This window comes from Theropithecus gelada, chromosome 7b, assembly GCF_003255815.1.
Source record: "Theropithecus gelada isolate Dixy chromosome 7b, Tgel_1.0, whole genome shotgun sequence".
NCBI lineage: Eukaryota > Metazoa > Chordata > Mammalia > Primates > Cercopithecidae > Theropithecus > Theropithecus gelada.
Genome location: NC_037675.1, coordinates 32,373,643 through 32,396,739, shown reverse-complemented (window position 1 = coordinate 32,396,739; position 23,097 = coordinate 32,373,643). Strand labels below are relative to the sequence as shown.

Genomic DNA, 23,097 nt, shown 5'->3' with positions numbered 1-23,097 from the left:
ACCGTGCCCGACTAACTTTTATTTTTAGTAGTTACGGGGTTTCGCTGTGTTGTCCAGGCTAGTCTGGAACTCCTGACCTCAGGTGATCTGCCCACATCAGCCTCCCAAAGTCCTGGGATTACAGGTGTAAGCTACTGCTCCTGGCCTGTGTTTGTGGTTGCTTTTAAATAGATTTTCACCTAATTGCAAAGAATGAGTTCCTTAATTGAGGATTGTTCCACCCTTGACTTGCACATTGGAATTATCCAGACAAATTTTTAAGATACTGAAGATCCTGATTAGTATGGTATGCATAATGTGGGGGTGGGCACTGAAATTTTTTAAACTCCTTAGGTGATTCTGATAAATGGACTGCTTCAACAAATTATGTCACTTGTGAATGGATGGACAGAGAGGAAAAGCTTAAACAGTTATAATTCTCAGTAGTAAAAAATTTTGCCATTATATACCCTCTGTCTAAAAAGTATTATTTTGTTTTTGTTTGTGGTTACTGTTTTGTTTGTGTATACGTGTGTACCCTCTGTCTAAAGGGTATATAATGTAAAATGTATAATGTAAAATAAGTCAGCATTTTCAAATGTTGCATCTTCGCCCTTTATTCAGTTAACTGCATTTTTATTCCATCTAGACTTAAAACTTTTAGTACCTATCATTTCATTCCAAACTGATAATTATATGTTATAATTGATACTACTTATGAGTACTAATTCAATATTACTAAGTCATCTCCATCTTCCTGAAGATCAGAATCTTTTGTTGAGATCTCTATAGGAATTGGTGTCATATATCTTGAATCCTTGATTAGTTAATAGTATATTCAATCTCTTTCAGGATTGGGGGCAGAGAATGAAGAAAAAGATTTTGAGCTCTGACAATCCTGTTTTATAGTCTTTGGTCCATGAATGTGGTCAAGAAGTAATAGTATAAGTCAACTTATAGTACAGAATGACATAATTCTTAATCTCTAACCTTATGTATTTTTATAACTTTAAGTGTGATACAATTTCACGATAACAGATGTAGGATGTGATCTAATAATGACGTTATAGGTTTTTAAACTTGGGAGCTTGATCACACAGTTATTCTTAATTCCCCTTTGTTGTCACATTTACCCTCCATAATCTTCCTATAGGGTGCTTTGGGCATAAATAATGTTCTTGAAAAAAAAAATGCTGGCCAGGCGCAGTGGCTCATGCCTGTAATCCCAGCACTTTGGGAAGCTGAGGCGGGTGGGTCATGAGGCCAGGAGATCAAGATCATCCTGGCTAACATGGTGAAACCCCGTCTCTACTAAAAATACAAAAAAATTAGCCAGACATGGTGGCAGGTGCCTGTAGTCCCAGCTACTCGGGAGGCTGAGGCAGGAGAATGGCGTGAACCAGGGAGGCAGAGCTTGCAGTGAGTTGAGATTGCGCCACTGCACTCCAGCCTAGGTGACACAGCGAGACTCCATCAAAAAAAAAAAAAAAAAAAAAAGCCTTAAATATGCACTTAAACAATGGACAGAAAGCTTTTTTTGTTTGTTTTTTAAATTTTTTTTGAGGCAGCATCTCAGTCTGTCATCCAGGCTGGAGTGCAGTGGTGCGATTTTGGCTCACTACAGCTTTAGTCTCCCAAGCTCAAGCAGTCGTCCTGCCTCAGCTTCCCAAGTAGCTGGGTCTACAGCCAGGCACCGCTACACTGGCTAATTTTTTTTCTCTTTAGTGGAGATAAGGTCTCACTATGTTGCCTAGGTTGGTCTCAAACTCTTAGGCTCAAGGGATCCTCCTGCCTCTGCCGCCCAAAGTGCTAGGATTACAGGTGTGAGCCACCAGAAAAATTTTCATATGCAAGATATTTAGCATGTTATTTGTAATAAGAAAAATTAGAAATAGCATAAATGATCCAAACTAGGAAGTTGGTTAAATAAATTATATTGCCAGAATATATAATATTAATACCTATTCACTAATACTATTATAGTGAAACCATATAATAGTTAATAAGATGGGAAAATCCCTGATAATGTTGTTTAGGGGAAACAAAATAAGTTATTAACAAAGTATGTACAATACGATCTCTGTTTTCTAAAAATTTATTCATAGATCTAAGGGAGAAAAGACAAGAACAAAGATGTCAAAATGTTAATGGCGGCTCTTTGTAGGTGGTGGGATTTGGGGCAAATTTTTTTTTCATGTGCTTTTCTGAGTTTTTCAAATTTATTATAACAAACACAACATTGATGTAAGGAAATAAGTACTTTTCTAAGTATTCCTAGTACTCCACCATTTTATTACATTTTACTTTCATTTTTATTTTTTATTTTTGGAGACGGAGTCTCGCTCTGTCACCCAGGCTGGAGTACAGTGGTGCCATCTCAGCTCACTGCAGCCTCCACTCTTGGCTCAAGCAGTTCTCCTGCCTCAGCCTCTGAAGTAACTGGGACTACAGGCATGCGCCACCATGCCTGGCTAGTTTTTGTATTTTTAATAGAGATGGGGTTTCACCATGTTGTCCAGGCTGGTCTCAAACTCCTGACGTCAGGTGATCTGCCCACCTTGGCCTCCTAAAGTGCTGGGATTATAGGTGTTTGCCATTGTGCCTGGCCTTTATTACATTTTATGAGCTGATTTTATACATACTGCTTTCCCCAACCCGTATGACGTACACATAGCTTCATACCTTCCTTTTTACCCTTTTAACTCCTTGTACAATTAGGTTTTTTAAAGGCACGATCCCCATGTCTATTCTGATTTGATAACAAAATTGCCATTTACAGGACGGCTTGCCTTGTAGCCTCAGTAGAATGATGGAGATCTAGTTTTAAAGGACTTAGGGATATTATTGAAAGTACATTAAGGTCAGATAAAAGTATATCTGTATTTTCATGTTCAGCCAGTCATGCCCTGTGTTTAATTACCTGATGCTGTTGTCTTTTATGCTTGCTCAACAAGCACGCCTGACTGTCTACACTACATGCCAAACACAAGTTATTAGGGAGATGAAGATAAAATTACAATCTTTACCCTTCCTGCCATCAAGATAATTTACAACTGAAAAAGTTATCTTCAGTATATTTCAGGTTTCTCATTTAAAGGCAGAAAAGAGGGAAAAGGAAGTATAGGGCATAGAAACAATGTTTTAAGAGAGAAATTAATGGTAAAATGGGGTGGTTTATTTTATGGTTATATGTATTTAATCTTGACATAAGGAATTAAAACCTCTGTTCTATAAGGACATGAAATATTGTTTATATTTATCTTAATTAGAATTGTGAAAATTGGAATATTTTTCTCAGCAGTAGTCGAGTGGTTGAATAAATTTTAGTACATGTATATAATGAAATTTGGATTTAGAAACGTTATAAAAGAAGAAAAATGACCAGGCACAGTGGTTTACCCTATAATCCTAGTACTTTCAGAGACCGAGGCTGGAGGATCACTTGAAGTTAGGAGTTCAAGACCAGCCTGAGCAACACAGTGAGGCCTCATCTCTTTAAAAAAAAAAAAAAAAAAAAAAAAATTAGCAGGGTGTGGGTAATGTGTTCCTATAGTCCCAGGTACTCTGGTGGCTGAGGCGGGGGGATCACTTAAGCTCAGGAGGTCGAGGCTGCAATGAGCTATGATCGCATCTATAGCTAGCCAGAAGCAGCATAGCTCTTTGAATCCCCAACTATGCTTTGAAAATATACTTTGGACTATACTATATGTAAAACAATTTTAACCCTTGCTTTTTTCATTTAACATTACCTTTTTAGCACTTTTCAAATCATTTTTATTCTTCTTTCTTTCTCTGAGACAGGATCTTGCTTTGTTACCCAGGTGGAGTGCAGTGGCATGATCATAGCTCACTGTAACCTTGAATTCCTGGGCTCAAGTGACCCTTCTGCTTCAGCCTCCTGGGTAACTAGGACTACAGTCATGTGCCACTATGCCTGGCTAACTTTTTAATTTTTTGTAAAATAAGAAGTCTCACTGTGTTGCCCAGGCTGGTCTTGAACTCCTAGCTTCAAGCAGTCTTCCTGCCTCAAATTCTGTGAGGCTATGTGTTACATATAAATTTTTGTGGAGTTATATCAGTATTGACTACTTTTGTTGGTATCATCTCAAATTTTAGTTTTCCAGTTATTGGAATGTACATTCTCACACTTACAATTACTGCAGTAGTTTAAAGAACCTAAAGTGTGAAGTTTAAATTGTATTCAGAGGCCAGGGGCAGTGGCTCACGCCTATAATCCCAGCACTTTGGGAGACCAAGGTGGGCAGATCACCTGAGATCAGGAGTTCAAGACCAGCCTGGCCAACATGGTGAAACTACTACTCTACTAAAAATACAAAAATTAGCTGGATGTGGTAGCACACACCTGTAATCCCAGCTACTTGGGAGACTGAGGTGAGAGAATCTCTTGAGCCGGGGAGATAGAGGTTGCAGTGAGCTGAGATGGTGCCAATATACTCAAGCCTGGATGACAGAGTGAGACTCCATCTCAAAAAAAAAAAAAAAAAAGTCTTTTTGCTTTTAAATCCTGTTATTTCTGATTGTAGGCTTCCTATATTGGAACAGCTTTTGGACAGTATAAAGCACACAAAAGGAGCTCGTCAGCAAGTGGTTCAGTTACATGTTGTCTCTTCAGTTTCTAGTTTCTTGAAGGTAATTATATTTATTTATTTATTTAAATGTTTGTTTCATTTTTTAAAAAATTTGTGGCCAATGAAGTTTGTCGGAGGATGATGTTTTTAAAATGCTCTTTTTTCCTTCATTTTTCTTAATCTCCTGATGAAAAGTTTTCAGGATTTGGAATTCTCCTTTAACTTTTTGTCCACATAAAACTTGTTAGAAATCAAACCTATGATCTCTGCATAGAGCCATGCGTTAACCTACCAATCCTGATATCCTGGGCCAGGGATTGATGGACTATAGCCTGTGGACCAAATCCAGCTCGTTGTTACTTATGACTTACCGTTTCTACGTACAGTAAAATATGATAGACTTCATTAGTCGCTTATTTTGTGGACATCTCTGTTAATGTTCTTTCAAACCATTTATACCTTAATGATAATTGATTGCCATATTGCTGCCTGGAGGTTTAAAATTCTAAAGTGCTTTGTGGGAAAAAAATAGGAATTATATATGTATTATCAGTGTGGATTTTTGTGTTCTTATTTGTTTTTAAGTAGTAATCCAAGTATGAACATATTTGGATTTGGTTATCCAGAATATACATTCCTAACTGGATATGATAATTTACTACAATTGTAAGTTTGGGTTGTTCTTTACATATTTCAGTACGTGGCTCTCTCCAAGGGATGTTTAGGTCCAGAAGAAATGAAAAGATTTGCCCTAACATTAGTTACGGGAGCCCTAGAAAGTACCAACCCCTTGCTGAGATGTGCAGCTGCAGAGGCGTGGGCTAGATTAGCCCAAGTGCTTGATGATGGAGCTTTTACTGCTGGATTAGCTCAAGTTAGCTTTGACAAGTAAGTGAATTTCTTATTTAATACTCAGGGGCTATGTTTCAAAACTGGGTATAGCTTTCTGGTTTGTTGGAACTAGTAAGATCTTCATGCTGAGATTTAACTAGGAAAAATTGTCAAATGTTGACTGCTTTAAAATAAAGGAAAGAAAATAAAAATTGGCCTGCTGATCTTGGCACGTAAAACTATTACTATTTCAGCTATAGTCTTTATATAATAAAGATCAGAATCTATATGAGTGATATAATTGATCATCAGTGGGATGGACTTTAGGATAGTGAAATATTTATACAGTTTTATAATGTAAAATGTATATATGATAAGTAATAAGAACAAACTACAGGAAAAAAGACTGTAGGCTGCAGATAAGGAAACAAACGGTACTTTCATGTCTTTTTTTTTTTTTTTGAGATGAAGTCTCGCTCTGTCGCTCAGGCTGGAGTGCAGTGGCACGATCTTGGCTCACTGCAACCTCTGCCTCCTGGGTTCAAGCAATTCTCCTGCCTCAGCCTCGCGAGTAGCTGGGATTACAGGCACATGCCACCACCCAGCTACTTTTTTTGTATTTTTTTAGTAGAGACGGGGCTTCTCCATGCTGGCCAGGCTGGTCTCAAACTCCTGACCTTGTGATCCGCTTGCCTCAGCCTCCCAAAGTGCTGGGATTACAAGCGTGAGCCACCGTGCCCAGCCTGTACTTTCATTTCTATCAGTTGTATAACTTTCAATAGATTACTTAATCCTCTCAGCCAGTGTTCTTCTATTCCAGGTGGTACTGCGCTACCTACTTAAGAATGTTAAAGTAAATGAGATAGTAAATATTAAAGTAATATGGGGAAAAAGCCTACAAATAAAACTTTGTGGTTGTATTATATATCTATAATAAGTTATATTAGGAATGGTGGTGGTAGTATTGATAGCACTTTGACCTTGGAGTCTACTCAATATGTATGTCTGATTTGAAGTCTGGAGTCAGGTTATTAACTTGGCTCTAATCCCAACTCTACCATTTGATAGTTGGTTACTTTGTGAGAGCTATTTGAGCTATTATTTTGGTTTCCTCATCTATAAACAGGAACTGATAATAGTATGAATTTCAGGGTTGTTGAGAGTATTAAAGAAGGGCTAAATATAAACCACTTAAATGAGCACACAGTAATTTCTAATAAATTCCTAATAAATGTTAACTTCTCATATTTAATTTTATTTATTTTTGAGACAAGGTCTTGCTCTGTCACCCAGGTTGGAGTACAGTGGTGTGATTGTGGCTCACTGCAGCCTCGAGCTCCTGGACTCCAGCAATACTCCAGCCTCAGCCTCCCAAGTGACTGGGTCTACAGGCTTGTGGCACTATGCCCAGTTAATTAAAACAAATTTTTTTTTAGTAGAGACAGGGTCTCATTATGTTGCCCAGGCTGATCTCAAACTCCTGGGTTGAAGTGATCCTCCCGCCTTGGCCTCCCAAAGTGCCGAGAGTACAGGCGTGAGCTACCACACCTGGCCTATTTAATTTTAAAATCAAAATTAAGTTGAAACTCTATGAAATTGAAGTATCTCAGCATTTGAGTTTTTAAAATGTAACTTAATGATAAAGTAATAATAATGTTTGTCTTAAAAACCTTCTTCATGTGTATATATGAAAGACATTGAAACTGTTCATACTAAACTAATCAATAATATGAAGACATTTTGATTCAAAATGTTTTCCTTTGCAAGATGCCTTTCGGTTACTTCAGAATTTTTTATTAGTTAGCCAAAAATATATTTCTAAATTTTGCAATTATCCATATAAAAAGTTTTGCCTAAGTGACAATGTACATGCATTAGTTTTTGGGTTTTTTTTCTTTTGCAGTGATTACCATTTATTTTTATTTTCATATTTACAGATTGAAATCAGCAAGGGATGTGGTTACCAGAACAGGACACTCATTGGCCTTGGGGTCCCTACATAGGTATTTAGGAGGAATAAGTTCTTCTCAACACCTAAATTCTTGTATTGGAATCCTTTATACTTTGGCACAGGACAACACTTCCCCTGATGTGCAGGTGGGTACCTCGTGTGATACTTCCCTTGAAATTCATGATTTGTAGATGATGCAGAATGTGTTTATATTGAACATTAATAATTTGTGAATATGGTTTTCCCCCCATAGTAATTGTGGAAGCCATTGTTAACCTTGATGGATTTTTAAAATTAAAATCTTCTCCCACACTCAGAATGTCTGAAGTCAATTTCATTGTGTTTTTCTGAAAACGTATCTGTTCCATCTTAATAATAGCACTGGGCTAGAAGTGGTGGCTCACGCCCATAATCTCACACATTAGGATGCCGAGGCAGGTGGATTGCTTGAGCTCAGGAGTTCAAGACCAGCCTGGGCAACATGGTGAAACACTATCTCTACAAAAGATACAAAAATTAGCTGGGCATGATGGTGAGCATCTGTGGTCTCAGCTACTCGGGAGGCTGAGGTGGGAGGATGGCTTGAGCCGGGGAGAGAGAGGTTGCAGTAAGTCCAGATTGTGCCACTACGCTCCAGCCTAGACAACAGAGCCAGACCCTATTTCAAAAATAATAATAATACTAAATAATAATAATAGCATCTACTATTTTAAAGAACTTAATAGGTACCAGGTGTTACGATACATTCTTCTAAGTCTCGTAGTAATTCTCTTAGTCCTCGTAATAATTTATTAGGGTGTATAGCCCATTATGGGGAAATAAAACTGAGGCTTAAGAAGCTAAGCAACTTGCTCACAACTGAAAAGCTAATAAATCATGGAATCAGATCAAGAACACAAGTCATGGACTCCAAACTCCTGTTCTTAACCACTTTATCATATCGTTGTACATATCTTACCCATTTCTGTCAATAAAATCATCATTCTCCTATCTTAATCAAATATGGAATGATTTTTATTTCTCCTGTTCTTTTACTCCCCTTCTGTCATCTTATCTGTCTCCCTTATTAATGTGTGCCGAATTACTGTCATAGCCTCCTAATTCGTCACATTTTTAGTCCTTTTCTTTCCAACTCTCTCTAGATATAAGGCTAAATTCATTTTCCTAAAAGATTTTCATCTTGCCACTTCCCTGCAGAAAAGCTTGACAAAGTGCTTATTGCTTCTTGAATCAACTTCTTTATTCCAGTCCCATCAACTGACCCCATAGATGTTTTCTGTTATTACTTCAAAGTGTTCACTTCTACAGATGATTTATCCACATGTCATTCTCATGTCTACATTTACATTATTTTCTTTTTCTCTTCTCTCCTTACATGCCTATTTGATATTCCACATCTTTTAGTCTTTTAAGATCCAATATAACCACCATCTCATCAAGCTTTAATCCAGTTAGCTTTCCTTCTCTGAATTACCATATTACTACTTGCCTCCTCCACTTCATCTAGTACTTGACTGAATTGACTTACAAGGTTTCCATTTTTCACCCGTCTTTATATATAGTACTTTTTGCTTCTGTTATATTCTTCTCTCTCTTCAACAAGTCTATTCTGAATGTACCTAGTTTTATATTGAATACCTTTTTTGTTGATTAATTCATATACTTTCCACAGCTCCCAGTGTCATTTCTGAATTTTCTTGATTGCTGTCTCTCACCTAACAAATAGAAGCTCATTTTTGCAGCGTTTAAAGTACTGTAAGCTTTCTTATACATCCATTGATAAGAGGAATAAAACTTTTTCAGTTCATTTTCTGAAGAGAGAGCTTTTAATTTACTTCTTGTTATAGAACATTAAAACATACACAAAATTAGAAAGTATACTATAATGAATCTATTATACCCATCACCTAACTTCAGTGGTTATCAATATATGGCCAGTCTTTTTTCATTTAAACCATTGTGTGTGTGTGTGTGTGTGTGTGTGTGTGTGTGTGTATCTGTGTGCGCGTGTGCACCTGTCATAAATGTACATATCTATGTACAAACAGTACATTATGTAACCACCACCTGAAATCAAGAAACAGCCCATTATCAATACCCCATACACACTTCTCATACTGTCTTCTAGTTAACTACTTACCCCCACCAAGGATAACCACTATCCTAATTTGCAACAGCATAAATTTGTTTTGCCTGCTTCTGTACTTTATGTAAATGGAATCATACAACATATATTCTTTTATGTCTGGCTTTCTTCACTCAACATTATGTTCAAGAGATTTGTCCATATTGTTGAATGTAATTGTAGATTTTGTTGCATCTTTTTAAAAACTTGAATTTTCATTCTTTCTATAGATTAAACAATAAAGTTTTTCAACAAACTAGATTTGATTCAAGCTCTTAGCTAAAGTACCAACTATTACTTGCAATTCTTAATGATGAACTATATCATTCTAAATTAGATGATTGCCTCTGAGTTGGAAGTCCTCCATTTCTCTTTCCGCATTAGTAGTAGCATACACATTTGCTGTTACTTTATTACTTGCTTCAACAAAGGAACAACTTAATGTATTTTATGTTTCTTAATGCTGCTGTAATGTTTTTAATTGTTTTTCTTTGTCATTACAGACCTGGGCATTACATTCTCTATCACTGATCATTGATTCTGCTGGCCCACTGTATTATGTGCATGTGGAACCTACCCTTTCTCTTATTATAATGTTGTTGTTAAATGTGCCTCCTACTCATGCTGAAGTTCACCAAAGCCTTGGTCGCTGTTTGAATGCCCTTATTACCACGTTAGGTCCAGAGCTACAAGGTGTGCATAGCTGCTTTTGTGATGTTTTACATTAAAAATAATACACATAAAAATGAATTCAGTTCGTGGTCTGTATGCTTGGCACATGATAGGTGCTGTATGTTTTGTTAAATGAATGTATTAATGCCGTTCAGCCTGATTTATCTTACCTTGAAAAGACAGAGTACAATATTTCGACAATTACGTATCTCCTAAAGATACCTTCCTTAACAGTTAAAATGACAGACATGAAGCAGAATCATCCAAAGAGCTCTGATCTCTCTTTAAGAAATAAATGACTAAGTCCAAAATTTCAAATATTGCAAGCTGTTCAAATTGCATAGTATTACATGATTATAATACATGAAAGTAATTCTTAACTAATACAAGCGAGGCTAAGTTTATTGGCAATTTCTAATTCCACTTTTTATGAAAATTTGGTATAACCTACTGATAGTCTTGGGTTCTTCTTTGCCTAATAATTTGTGTTGCAATAAACTTTTCAAATTAAGAATAACTAAAGTAGGTCAGGCACAGTGGCTCACACCTGTAATCCTAGCACTTTGGGAAGCTGAGGCAGGTGGATCACTGGAGCTCAGGATTCGAGACCAGCCTAGCCAACATGGTGAAACCCTGTCTGTAGTAAAAATACAAAAAATTACCCAGACATGGTGGTGTGCACCTGTAGTCCCAGCTACTCGGGAGGCTGAGGCAAGAGAATCACTTGAACCCAGGAGGCAGAAGTTGCTGTGAGCCGAAATGGCATCATTGCACTCTAGCCTGGGCGACAGACTGAGACTCTGTCTCCAAAAAAAAAAAAAAAAAAAAGAATAATCTAAAAACCTGTCACTTAGATTATCCCTACTTTTGTAGAAGAAATTGTAAGTCACAGTTTTGTAAGCTCAAAACTGGAAGTAAATTTTAAAACCTGTAATATATGTTTAAAGAGTAATGTTTTTATAGGCCAATTATTAAAAGCTTTCTGCTTTTTATTTTAGGTAACAGTACTTCCATTTCTACCTTAAGGGCCTCCTGTCTACTGGGTTGTGCAGTAATGCAAGATAACCCAGACTGCCTTGTTCAAGCTCAGGCCATCTCTTGCCTTCAGCAGCTTCATATGTTTGCTCCACGACATGTCAACTTGTCTAGCCTGGTTAGCTGCCTCTGTGTGAGTATAAAATTGTAAACCAGTTCTTAGTTTCTTTTATTTGAATCTTAGATTTATCCCAGTACACATTTTAATTATCCTCTAGACTATGTACAAATTTATATGTTATATACATAGCTATTTCCCCTCAGTTCTAGTCTTTTTGGAGAGTAGGGGGCGGCTTTCATGTAATCAGCTCCTAAATCTCTTTTATATTGATTCATTTTTCTCCCATTAATGTTGAAATTGATATTTGGAATATTTATTCATAAATCAATAAACATATATTGGGTGCTTATAATGTCCCATGTACTATATAAATCTGTGGGACATGCAAAACTTCATGTGGTCACCTGTCTCTTTTTTTCTTCTTTTTCATCTATTCTGAGTTATTACAAAGTTCTTTGCATCCCAGATGGAGAAATAACACTTTTCCTTAGTATTCCAGCAACATATACATCAATATCTGGCTTCTAATATTGTATCTACTGAATGTAGAAAGATAAAGGCCATCAACCAGAAGTTTCTTTGAAGTGGTTCGTTGTCATTGGTTTTAAGACTTCCCCTGGCCAGGCGCAGTGGCTTACGCCTGTAATCCCAACACTTCGGGAGGCCAAGGCGGGCAGATCACCTGAGGTTGGTTTAAAACCAGCTTGGCCAACATGGTGAAACCCCGTCTCTACTCAAAATACAAAAATTAGCTGGGCGTGGTGGTGGGCGCCTGTAATCCCAGCTACTGGGGAGGCTGAGCCAGGAGAATCGCTTGAACCCAGGAGGTGGAGGTTGCAGTGAGCCGAGATCGTGCCATTGGCACTCCAGCCTGGGCAAACAAGAATGAAACTCCGTCTCAGGAAAAAAAAAAAAAAAAAAGATTTACCATGTCACCAGTTTCTATCTGGACTTGCCTCAAAAATTGAGTTGCATTTGGAATTATAAATTGGCACCATTGCTTTTCAACTTTTTCTACTCCTGCAGTGTTTGTAGCACACTCCCATTAGTAACGTGACTGTTGAAAATTATATAGACCTTTCATTTTCAAGCTTAAGGCAAAATATGCAGCATTTCAGAGCTTGAAAAACCTTAGAATCTTAAAAATCTGTCATATAGATTATCCCTACTTTTGTAGAATGTTGTTTGCATTATTAAAATCAATCTTCTCAATAAAAAGATAAACTGAAGACCAAAAAGTTAAATAACTTAAAGTAACACATCTAGCTCACCTAAGTGGTGGCTAAATCTACATTGCAGGTTTCTGGACTCCTCCTTCAGTCCTCATTTCATTATTCCGTACTATCTTTGTAGATCTTATGGATAGATCTTATCTCAACTCTGCCACCTTCTAGTTGTGTGCCTTTAGGGAAGTCCCGTAATCTCTTCTAGCCTCAGCTACCTTGTCTGCAAAATATGAGGATTACACAAAATGCTGCTTGTAAAGGCACACGTCTCAGGCATTTAATTAGTACTCAATAATGGTAGTTGCCCTTGCTGTCTTGACATGTGTCTTCAACACACAGTATATTATTATATTAATTATTGATACTGATAGTCTTATGAAACTATTTATATATTTTTTAGAGGCAGAGTCTCACTTTGTCATCTAGGCTGGAGTGCGGTGGTGCAATCATAGCTCACAGTAACCTCGAACTCCTAGGCTCAAGTGATCCTCCCCCCTCAGCCTCCCAAGCAGCTAGGACTACAGAAATGTACCACCACACCTAGCTAAGTTTTTTTCTTTTTTGTAGAGACAGGGTCTTGCTATGTTACCCAGGCTGGTCTTGAACTTCTGGTCTCAAGCCATCCTTCTGCCTCAGCCCCACAAAGTGCTGGGATTACAGGTGTGAGCCACCATGACTAGCCCGATAAAACTTTAAAGAGAATGTGACTGACTTTCTGATAGAAACTTTTGTTCCTGTATTTTTTTAGATCTGGGTCAATCATTTTAGGGAAAACAGCACTTACAGGAAAAGGATTTTACCTGTACCATTCAGGGATTCTTCCCCAGGAATATTACTTTTGTGTTTGAAGAGCCATTCCTAAAACCAGTTATTGGAAAAATTTTTTGCTCCTTTGCATTTGATCTTTTACTCTCCATTTAAATTTGGTGATACTGCCATTTTTACTTCTTGTCTTATAGAAGATTTCCATTAATTACCTTTAAAATTTCTCCTTTACCTGATACATTTTTTTTATTAACTAAAGTTTATTGAGAAATGAAGAGCAAGACTAACCCATTAATTCATGATGAATAAAATCTGATCAGCTGGGCACAGTGGCTCACACCTGTAGTTCCAGCACTTTGGGAGGCCAAGGTAGAAGGATCATTTGAGCCCAGGAGTTCGAGACCAGCCTGGGGAACATGGTGAGACCTTGTCTCTACAAAAAATTTTAAGAAAATTACCTGGGAATGACGGTGTGCACCTGTAGTCCCATTACTACTTGGGAGGCTGAGGTGGGAGGATCACTTGAACCCAGGATGTTGAGGCAACAGTGAGCCATGATTGCGCCACTGCACTTCACCTTGGGCAATGGAGCAAGACACTATCTCAAAAATATAAATAAATAAAATCTGATCAAACTTACTAAGTTTTTTCCTTTCCCAAATCAAAAAAGGGTACATATTACTGCAGGAAAAAAAAATAGGCATCAAAAAAAGTTACACATGAAAAAGAACAGAGATTATTATATTATCAGACTTTTGGGTACATTCAGAGCAAGTGAGAAAATCTGAAGTAACAGTTACAAATCGTATGTTAACTCATAATATTCAAGCTGTAAAATTATTTTTTAAATACACAATCATAGTCAAAAATTGTCACTATAATATATTAATTTAGTGTCTCAACATTTTGGTTAGTAATTTATTCTGAATTTATTAGATTGAATTTATTATATTTTAGAGTATTCACCAAAGTAAGGAAATTGCATTTCATCATTAGGCAAAAGTCTTACAGGAAGGAATTTTCTTCTAACTGCATGCTCTTTAACTTCCATACTGAACTTGGCCTTAGCTACACTAGCAATTCTGAATATTCTTAGTTTCAAAACTTGGCTTCTAAGAGTTAAACTATAATTAACTTCTGATGAGGTAAACCATTAACTTTGCCTCTTGCTGGACACCTGCTTCATGTGAATGCAATCCAGAACACTCCTCTCACGCTCATGTCTCCTTGATTGGGTTCGATACTGAAGCTTAATCAGATTCCAAAGAAAAACCTAAAATTAATCGCGTGTACGTTTTAAAATTATATATGTATGTCTTAGAGTTCTTGAGTTGACTATTTTCAAGAACTTGGCTCAACTCGTTTTGTTGGAAAATAAAATATTTGTGGCGAATTTTTAAGCTGAAGCTAAGCCAATTTGAATGATAACTATCAACATTTATATTTTAATGCTTAGCTGACTGTTGTCAAAGTCATCCTAATAATTATCTTTTGGTTTTGTCATGACTGGTGTGTCATTTGTTTTTGTGCAGGAGATCTTGTTGGATAATTCTGTGTTGGTAGGTCCCTGACCCTTGATTCCTAACTTTTTTTGAGTTTTGCGGTGCTGTTTCTTTGTGTCATTTTTTTGGTTGTAGATGTTTGTTTTCCTCTGCATCTCTTTGTTTAAGCGAACCATTAATGCTAAGTCTAGTATGTGTAGCATGTTTCGTGGTGTTTATTTGATACCAATATAAGCAAATCCTTCCTAACCTTCTCCAGCTGGTGCGCTCACTCCTTGCACTAAATTTGGTCTCCTTTTTATTTAGTATATTCATTTCAGAAAATAATTGTAGTTACAGTTTTATTTAATTTCTGTATTTTGCCTGCTTTGTTTGTTTGCCTTAAGCCACTGTATTCCTCTTCCCAATATAAATGCTGGAGAATGACATGGAGACATTAAGCCTCCTATTTTACTTTGTGTGATAGCCTTCAATCTTTTTTCTACCAAACAAGTAAAGGGTACTTCTAAGCATGCTTTTTCTAAAAAATGTTTGACTAGCCTGAATAAATGCTGCACCTGCTTTGTATTATATGCTTGTAAAACTCCAGTTGAAATAACTAGTAGATTTATTAACTTTTCTTTAAAATTGTCTTGTAAAGTGCTTTTTTGGTCATTATTGTTAAATACAACAGTAATCTTGGGAATGAATATTTTTATATTTTATGTAATCTTTTTATATTTTAACTTCTCTGTTATCCTAACCTGCTAACAATATAGTTTCTAAACATGGGATTACATTATACCTTGAGACTTTTCTATGAATGGCATTCCTCTCTATCCACTTTTGGGTTCATAATACAGCTTGAAGGTATAACAGAACATCCTTACAAAGCTATTCCTGCACTCTATCCTGGGTAACAGAGTGATACTCTGTCTCAAAAACAAGAAACAAAAAACAAAAAAACAAAAAAAAGCTGCTCAATGATAGATGCACAAATTTGTTCTGTTTCTTGGCTTCTGATAAAATGTAGAATTTGGCTCTCTTTGCATGTGTTTCTTCTTGTATATTCTTTTTTTCTTTTTTTGAGACAGTTTCATTCTGTCATCCAGGCTGGAGTGCAGTGGTGCAATCTCAGCTCACTGCAACTTCTGCCTCCCAGGTTCAAGCGATTCTCCTGCCTCAGCCTCCCCAGTAACTGGGACTACAGGTGTGTGCCACCATGCCTGGCTTATTTTTGTATTACTAGTAGAGACAGGGCTTGACCATGTTGGCCAGGCTGGTCTCAAACTCCTGACCTCAAGTGATCCACCTGCCTTGGCCTCCCTCAGTGTGAGCCATCATGCCCAGCCCAGGCTGGAGTGCAGAGGCATGATCTCGGCTCACTGGGACCTCCACCTCCCAGATTCAAGCAATTCTCCTGCCTCAGCCTCCCGAGTAGTGGGGATTACAGGCACCTGCCACCATGCCTTGCTAATATTTTTGTATTTTTTAGCAGAGACAGGGTTTCACCATGTTGGCCAGGCTGGTTTTGAACTCCTGACCTCAAGTGATCCGCCCACCTCAGCCTCCCAAAGTGCTAGCGTTACAGACATGAGCCACCACACCTGACACTCTTCTTACATATTCTTTTTTGTTTGTTTGTTTTGTTTTTGTTTTTGTTTTGTTTTTTTTTTTGAGATGGAGTCTCGCTCTGTGGCCCAGGCTGGAGTGCAGTGGCCGGATCTCAGCTCACTGCAAGCTCCGCCTCCTGGGTTTACGCCATTCTCCTGCCTCAGCCTCCTGAGTAGCTGGGACTACAGGTGCCCGCCACCTCGCCCGGCTAGTTTTTTGTATTTTTTTTAGTAGAGACGGGGTTTCACCGTGTTAGCCAGGATGGTTCTTACATATTCTTAATAGCTCCTACTACCTACCTTTTATTTCCTCCCAAAATGTAGCCTCTGCTCTTTACAAAACTTCATCTACTTCAGTCCTGTTTTTCCCACATATGCCATATCTAAAGATCACTATAGAATTATGCCATTATTTCTCAAATTTTGCTTTGAAGATCACTACCATAATATACATATTTATTTTGTAGACCATACCAAACTGATCTTTACTTTCATAGTTAGTACAAAATTTAAAATCTCAACTTTATTTCATATATGAAATCACTAAGAATTTTTATCCATTAACCTTCAACTTGTAACTGAAGTATATTACCAGTCTTATTTGCCATGGGTAGATACAGCCTATTGATACTTACATGGCATCTGTAAGATGTGTACATATATGTATTCTATCAATACATAAATATGTATTGATATATATAAATTTGGTATTCTGTAATGCTTGTCTCTAGAGAGCATTTTTGGTGAATGTTTTCTGCCTTTATTTGAAAATGCGTTTACTTTATATGTTGTCTGATTAAAATATTATTGTTAAGAGACTACACTAATAATAACTAACATTTACTATTTGGCAGGTACTGTGGTAAGCACTTTGCATGTTACTTTGTGTTAATGTCACAGTAGCCCTGAGAGATGCAGTAGTGTTACAAATGAGGAAACTAAGGCACTCTAGAGGAGTTAAATAATTTGCCCACGGTCACACAGCTAGTAAGTGATGGATCTAGGACTCAAATTGAGATGTTTTGACTCTAGAACCTCCATTTTAACCAATATGCTGTATTGCCTGTATGGATTTGTATAAATTTCTGCTTAGAGAATGATAAAACATTATAATATATCTGCATGAACACAAATGTATGAACTGCAACAAAATCCTTTCCATTGTAGTTCTTTTTTTCTCTTAAAACTCTGTTTACTCATATAAATTCTGCTTTCTGACACTGCCAAAAGACTTTTGCTTAGATTTATGAGTAGTGCATAATCTAGTACACATATTACCTATTAAGCTGTTTCTAAGTTATATCATCAGAAATATATTCTAGAATAGTTTCAAGAAGTTCCTATGTATTTATAAATTGTGTCCAGCCCACTGATGGGCTGGACAGAATCAGGAAGGGGTCCAGTGAATATCTGTTAGGCTCACTGAGTGCCAACAAGAATTTTAGCTCTGTCATTCCTTAAATGGTATTTTTCAGGTGAATCTTTATAGCCCCTACTTGTTACTGAGAAGAGCAGTACTGGCTTGCTTACGTCAGCTTGTACAAAGAGAAGCAGCTGAAGTTTCAGAACATGCTGTTATGCTTGCTAAGGATAGCAGAGAAGAGTTGACTCCAGGTAATTCTCTTTATCAAGATTATGTCCAGGTCCAATGATTATTTTTATTTTAAATTTTCCATATATACATGAGTTTTGAAACAGTTTAAAAGTTAATGTATCTCAAACCTGCTACAAGAAAGAATTGCTAACAGTTATTCCAACCAGTGATGTTACTGGTTTAGAGCAGTGGTTCTCAAACTGGTTTTCAAACCAGCAGTGTATACCTCACCTGGGAACTTGTTAGAAATGCAGATTGGGACCTATCCCAGACCTACTGAACCAGAAATCTGGGAGTATTACCTGGCAATCTGTATTTTTAAATCCATATTTTTACAGTCCCTATGTTAGTGTAGCTGTGTGCCACATAATGGCATTTTGGTCAACAACAGACTGCATTTACAACAGTGGTCCCATAAGATTATAATACCATATCTTTTTTTTCTATGTTTTGATACACAAATGCTTACCATTGTGTTATAATTGCCTATAGTATCCAGTACAGTAAGTTGTTCTACGGGTTTGTAGCCTATGAGTAATAGGTTATGCCATATAGCCTATGTGTGTGTAGTCTGTACCATCTAGGTTTGGGTAAGTACACTCTATGATATTCACATGACAATGAAATTGCCTAACAACACATTCTTCAGAACGTAATCCTATTAAGGCATGCATGACTGTACTAAAGATTGAGAGCCAATGATCTAGAGCAGGTTTTTTCACAGCAGTCGAATGAAATGTGATTAGCCCTTAAATAATTTATCACACATGCCTTTGTTTGCTGCAGAATCTCACTTTCATAAAATTTATTATAGTTACGTCTGCTACAAGTTAAAGAGTTTTTAATGCCCCTTCTTTTACATTTTAGAGCTGAATTAAAGGATTTCTTAACCAGTAGGGATTTAAGTGTATATCACTTCATTTTAAAACTATTATATGAATAACCTGAATTTGCATATGAATTCAAAGAAACTGCTAGCCTACAAAAATAGTAATAATAGGCCAGGCGTGGTGGCTCACACCTGTAATCTTAAGCACTTTGTGAGGCCAAGGCGAGAGGACTGTCTTAGGTCAGGAGTTCAAAAACAGTCTGGGCCCAGACACACTGGCTCATGCTTGTAATCTCAGCACTTTGGGAGGCCAAGATAAGAGGACAGCTTGAGGCCAGGAGTTCAAGACCAGCCTGGTCAACATAGTGAGACCTCATCTCTATTTTTAAATATATATATATTTTATACATATGTATATATATTTTGTGTGTGTGTGTGTGTGTGTGTATATATATATATATTTAAAAAAACACCCTGGGCAACATGGCATGACCCCATCTCTACAAAAAAAATTTTAAATTAGCCAGGTGTGGTGGTACACATCTGTAGTCCCAGCTACTAATTAATCAGGAGGCTGAGAGAAGAGAATTGCTTGAGCCCAGGAGTTTGAGGTTTCTGTGAGTTATTATGCCACCACACTGCAGCCTGGGTAACAGATCAAAACACTGACTCCAAAAAAAACCAGTAATTATCTTACGCTCCGGCCAGTCGCAGTTGCTCACACTTGTAATCCCAGTACTTCGGGAGGCCAAGGTGGGCAGATCACCTGAGGTCAGGAGTTCGAGACCAGCCTGGCCAACATGGCAAAACCCCATCTCTACTAAAAATATAAAAAATTAGCTGTGTGTGGCGGCATGCGCCTGTAGTCCCAGCTACTTGAGAGGCTGGGGCACAAGAATTGGTTGAACCCAGGAGGGGGAGGTTGTGGTGGGCCGAAATTGCACCACTGCACTCCAGCCTGGGCACCAGAGTGAGACTCTGTCTCAAAAAAAAAAAATCATTTGTGTGTATAGTTTTCAAAGTACTGTCATACTTTTAGAAAGTCATAAACTTCACAGAGCTTTTCAGTATCTTAAGTTTTTAGATCCATAATATATTTTACTATCAATAACAGTTCTTTAAGTAACAGTTTTATTCTTACATTAAAATGTTTAGGGAGCTGAGCCAGTTGTGGTGGCATGTACTTGTAGTCCCAGCTTCCTTAGAGGCTGAGGTGAGAAGATCACTTTAGCCCAGGAATTCAAGGCCAGCCTGAGCAACATAGTGAGACCTTGTCTCTAACAAAAACAAAAACAAATTTTTTGCTTCAACTTGCATAAATCAGCATGGCTGGGCTGCTATTCAGGCATACGTATACATAATACCTAGTATTGTGGGTTTAGTTCCAGACCCTGCAATTAAAGCAAGTCAAGAATTTTTTGGTTTTCCAGTGCATATCAGAATTATGTTTGTACTATACTGTAGTCTGCTAAGTGTGAGATAGCATTATGGCTAAAAAAGCAATGTACATACCTTAATTTAAAAATTCTTTATTGCTAAAAAATGCTAACCATCATCTGAGCTTTCAGTGAGCCATAATATTTTTGCTGGTAGAGGGTCTTGCCTCAGTGTTGATGGCTACTTAATCAGGGTGGCGGTTGCTAAAGGTTTGGAGTGGCTGTGGCAATTTTGGCCATTTCTTTTCTTTTTTTTTTTTTTTTTTTTTTTTTTGAGACAGAGTATTGGTCTGTCTCCCAGGCAAGAGTGCAGTGGCGCCCTCTCGGCCTAGTGCAAGCTCTGCCTCCGGGTTTCTGCCATTCTCCTGCCTCAGCCTCCGAGTAGCTGGGACTACAGGCGCCCGCCACCATACCCGGCTAATTTTTTGTATTTTTAGTAGAGATGGCATTTCACCATGTTAGCCAGGATGGTCTCGATCTCCTGACCTCGTGATCCACTCGCCTCGGCCTCCCAAAGTGCTGGGACTACAGGCATGAGCCACCACGCCCAGCCGGCAATTTCTTAAAATAAGACAGCAATGAAGTTTGCCATATTCATTGACTTCCTTTCATGAAAGATTACTCTGTAACATGCAATGCTTTTTGATAGCATTTTACTTAGAGTAGAACTTTGAAAACTGGAATTAATTCTCTCAAACCTGCTACCACTTTATCAACTAAATTCACGTAATATTCTGAACCCTTTGTTGTAATTTCAACAGTGTTCACAGCATCTTCACCAGGAGTAGATTCCATCTCCAAAAACCATCTAGAATGATGAATTCTTTCCGGAGGTTTTCAGTTACTTTGCCCAGATCCATCTGTCTGTGGCAGCTGTAGCCTTACAATGTATTTTTTAAATAAGACAACTTGAAAGTCAAAATGACTTCTTAATCTGCAGAATGGATATTGTGTTAACCGGCATGACAACGTTTATCTCCTTGTACCTCTCCATGAGAGCTCTTGGATGACAAGGCGCATTGTCAGTGAGCAGAAATATTTTGAAAATAATCTTTTTTTTTTTTTCTGAGCAGTAGGTCTTAACAGTAGACTTAAAATATTCAGTAAACTGTGTTGTAAACAGATATGCTATCATCCAGGCTAGATTTGGCATAATTCTTTTATTTATTTATTTTTTTAAGACAGGGTCTCTCTCTCTTGCCCTGGCTAGAGGGCAGTGGCACGACCTGGGCTCACTGCAGCCTCTACTTTCCAGGCTCATGTGATCTTTCCACCTCAGCCTCTTTGGTAGCTGGGATTACAAATGAATGTCACCTCACCCAGCTAAATTTTTTTGTGTGTTTTTTGTGGAGATGGGGTCTCACTTTGTTGCCCAGGCTGGTCTTGATCTCCTGGGCTCAAGTGATCCACCTGCCTCAGCCTCCCAAAGTGCTGGGATTACAAGTGTGAGCCACCATGCCTGGCCTGAAACCTCTTTTTTAAATAAATTACCCAGTCTTGGGTATGTCTTTATAGCAGTGTGAAAATGGACTAATGTGAAGGACACACCCGTACATGATCACACACCTAAGAAAATCAATATTGATTTACAGCCCTCACACACATTTCCCTAGTCATCCAAAAAATGTCCTTTATGATTCCTCACCTCCTCACCACCACCTAAATCTAAGATCCAGTTATGACTCACATTACCTTAGCCATTATATCTTTTTAGATCCCTAATCTGAAACATTTGTATCACCTCTTTCTGATCTTTGAAAGATAATTTCTCTTTTAAAATAGCCTAATACCAACAAAACAAAACACCCACAAAGGCCAGGCACAGTGGCTCAAGCCTATAATCGCAACACTTTGGGAGGCTGAGGCAGGTGGATCTGAGGTCAGGAGTTCAAGACCAGCCTGGCAAACATGGTGAAACCTCGTCTCTACAAGGTAATACAAAAAAAGTTAGCTTTTTTTTTGGGGGGGGCATGGTGGCACATGCCTGTAATCCCAGCTACTGGAGAGGCTGAGGCAGGAGAATTGCTTGAACTCAGGAGGCAGAGATTGCAGTGAGATTGTGCCACTGTACTCCAACCTGGGTGACAGAGCAAGACTCTGTCTCTAAAAAATAAATAAATAAAATAGAATAGCCTACTAATAATACAACCTTTCAAATCTACATACTTTCATAAATGCTAGATGAGTTAACTCTTCAAGAGAAAATGTATTTGTCTGTTTGGCATTTTCAGAATTAAAGGTAATAGTAGATGCTAGATCAAGGCTTGTATTTCCCCTTTGAGGTATTACTTTGTAGTAAGAATATTGTATAGTGATATATGTTTATTCAGTAGTCCCAATAGCTTAGTTGTAGTAATTAAACAGTGTTTTCCATATAGTGGTTGTTTTCTGTTTGGGCTTTACTCTCACATTAATATATTTTAAAGCTTTATACCAGAATAAGGAAAACTTAATTATGTTTATTTAAAATTAGAAAATAATTATACTGGGCCAGGCGTGGTGGCTCATGCCTGTAATCCTAGCACTTTGGGAGGCCTGGGTATGCGGATCACCTGAGGTCAGGAGTTCAAGACCAGCCTGACCACTGGTGAAACCTGTCTCTACTAAAAATACAAAACTTAGCAGGGCATGGTAGTGGGCGCCTGTAGTCCCAGCTGTTCGGGAGGCTGAGACAGGAGAACTGCTTCAACCTGGGAGGCGGAGGTTGCAGTAAGCCGAGATCACACCACTTCACTCCATCCTGGGTGACAGAGTGTGAGACTCTGTCTCAAAAGGAAAAAATAAATAAATAAGCACTGAATAAAATTTATAAGTATTGAGCTGGGTGCAGTGGCTCAGACCTGTAATCCCAGCCCTTTGGGAGGCTGAGACGGGTGGATCGCCTGAGGTCAGGAATTCGAGACCAGCCTG

The 23,097-nt window shown here is 37.9% G+C and overlaps 1 protein-coding gene across 3 annotated transcripts in view; it reads left to right on the top strand.

Moving 5' to 3' along the window:
* The window catches only part of HEATR5A (HEAT repeat containing 5A), a 123,876-nt gene that overhangs the window by 64,509 nt on the left and 36,270 nt on the right, over nt 1–23,097 (top strand). For 2 of the 3 annotated variants that reach the window (XM_025392550.1, XM_025392549.1), the window contains exons 17-22: nt 4,524–4,629; nt 5,266–5,456; nt 7,337–7,496; nt 9,979–10,168; nt 11,146–11,315; nt 17,804–17,942. In XM_025392550.1, coding sequence (XP_025248335.1) covers nt 4,524–4,629; nt 5,266–5,456; nt 7,337–7,496; nt 9,979–10,168; nt 11,146–11,315; nt 17,804–17,942 — 956 coding nt within the window. Of the gene's footprint in view, nt 1–4,523; nt 4,630–5,265; nt 5,457–7,336; nt 7,497–9,978; nt 10,169–11,145; nt 11,316–14,766; nt 14,794–17,803; nt 17,943–23,097 lie in introns of all 3 variants that reach the window. The other variant, XM_025392547.1, reaches the window with a different exon arrangement.